A 1916-nucleotide genomic window follows, 5' to 3' on the forward strand; every position below is an offset into this window, starting at 1 on the left:
AAACCAGATTTAAAAATGTCAATCTTGAGCCTTTTTTATGTGGACATTCTCTACAGCCTTGAGACTCTACACAGGAAAAGTGTAAAGACTGAACGTTTAGAGTTAGCAAAGACTCATTCTGTAAAATCATGTCAGATAAATTTGAGGACCCAAGACTTCAAACATTGATAAACAACTACAAGAACCATAAAATCTATTCTATGAAGCAGCAATTTTCAAATGGGTGTAAGAAATGTTGTCTAAAACCCAGTAGTCTTTTATTCATGATTATGCTGTTTTTAGCTAAAATCAAAAATGATGTATCGTTTTCTAGGACATAGTTTCTGCAGAGCGGCAGTAGTTTATTAGAAATTCACCTCAGCTCCCTTCCCCTCACTGTTGATGAGAGCTCTATATTTACATGCTCTTCCGCTAGCTTACAGCCCCTCACACCTAGCATTAGCAGTGCAACAAAGATGCTATCCAGCGTATTTTCTACGTCACAAATAAGCTCCTTTTCAAATGGTGTTTTTTGTCTGCTCCTGATTCACAATGATTTGAATACAGAACTGCTCACATGCAACTTTAAGTTTAATTTTTTCAATTTACGTCACAACAACATGTTAAAAGCACATTTTTTTAACAGAAAGGGTCTTTTTCTCTTATTCAAAATGTAGATTTAAAAAAAATATATATTCTTCTACATTTCTAATATTAGTTTACACCCTCAAAAAAAAAAAAAGTACAAATCCTGCAGTTTGGTTATAGTTTTTCATTGACTATAATAGTGTATTTTCACTCTTTCACACTAAAAGTCTACAGCGCCATGCCAGACAGCGGAGAAGCCAAGCGTCTTGCTGACAAAGACCCGTCCAGCTGGGGCGTAGAGGAGGTTGTTTCCTTCATCAAAGAAGCTGACCCTCAAGCCTTGGCGCCCCACGCCGACACTTTCAGGAAGCATGTGAGTTCTACAGGTTTTTTTAACCTTTGTCTGCTATCAGATCTTTCTTCTGACCCTTACAATAAATCATTAGATGTTGAGTGACACCCAGAAAGCTGAAAGCTGTTGGCCTAAATGCACATTTTAAGATAATTTGATTTAAAAAAAAGTAATCCTTTTTAAGTTTTCTTTTTTTTTTTATTCAAAATAAATTATGTAAGCAATGTGAATGAAGTTGGCTTTACAGGCTGGATCTTTCTCTTGAGATTTAATTTGACAAAAACAAAACAAAATATCACACATTGAGGTATTTGGCGTAACAGCAATCTGAGCTGGTAACACTATGTTAAACAGTAGCTTCAGTCATTCTGTATGTCTGCCTGTGCTTGTCTAAACAGATGTGGTGTGAAGTGATGTGTCGGTGTAGGTGGTGATAATTTGACACATGATCACAGGAGAGTGGTTGCACATATTCTATCATGCCCAAGTAGAATTAGATTGCAACTGTTTCCTCGGTGTATTTATTTTTTTGTTTTTAGCTAAAGCAGGTCAGGCAGCTCAAAGCATGAGAAGCAGTTTTTATAAATAAAGTTTAATTTGATGAATTTTATTTAGCAATTATCCTTATGTAAGCGTGAAACAAAAACTTCAAATAATGCGATTTATTTATAAATCAAAAGACAAACTTGCTGATGCTCCTCATTGCTGCTAAAATTCGTTTTTGTCATCTTTTTCTTATTTTTTTATTAATTAAATGCTACATTTGTGCTTAAATGAAATGTTTTTCTGTTTTCCAGGAAATAGATGGAGACGCCTTGCTGCTGCTGAAAAGTGAGATGATGATGAAGTATCTGGGACTCAAGCTAGGACCCGCCCTCAAACTTTGCTACCACATCGACAAACTGAAGCAGGGTCGGTAGTGATGCGCTCTCGCTGACGGCCAAACTTTCATAAATGAAGTCTGGAGCTCCGTCTACAGACCAAAACCTCATTTTGT

At 36.2% G+C, this 1916-nt stretch overlaps 1 protein-coding gene across 1 annotated transcript in view; it reads left to right on the forward strand.

Moving 5' to 3' along the window:
- Positions 1-1898, forward strand: part of scml4 (Scm polycomb group protein like 4) — a gene marked incomplete in the record, with an annotated part of 7369 nt that extends 5471 nt beyond the window's left edge. Inside the window, 2 exon segments of the mRNA XM_024291514.2 lie at positions 795-940; positions 1717-1898. Coding sequence (XP_024147282.1) covers positions 795-940; positions 1717-1839 — 269 coding nt within the window.
- Positions 1899-1916: the final 18 nt, after the last annotated feature.

The sequence above is a fragment of the Oryzias melastigma genome, linkage group LG24 (genome assembly GCF_002922805.2).
Source record: "Oryzias melastigma strain HK-1 linkage group LG24, ASM292280v2, whole genome shotgun sequence".
Taxonomy (NCBI): Eukaryota; Metazoa; Chordata; class Actinopteri; order Beloniformes; family Adrianichthyidae; genus Oryzias; species Oryzias melastigma.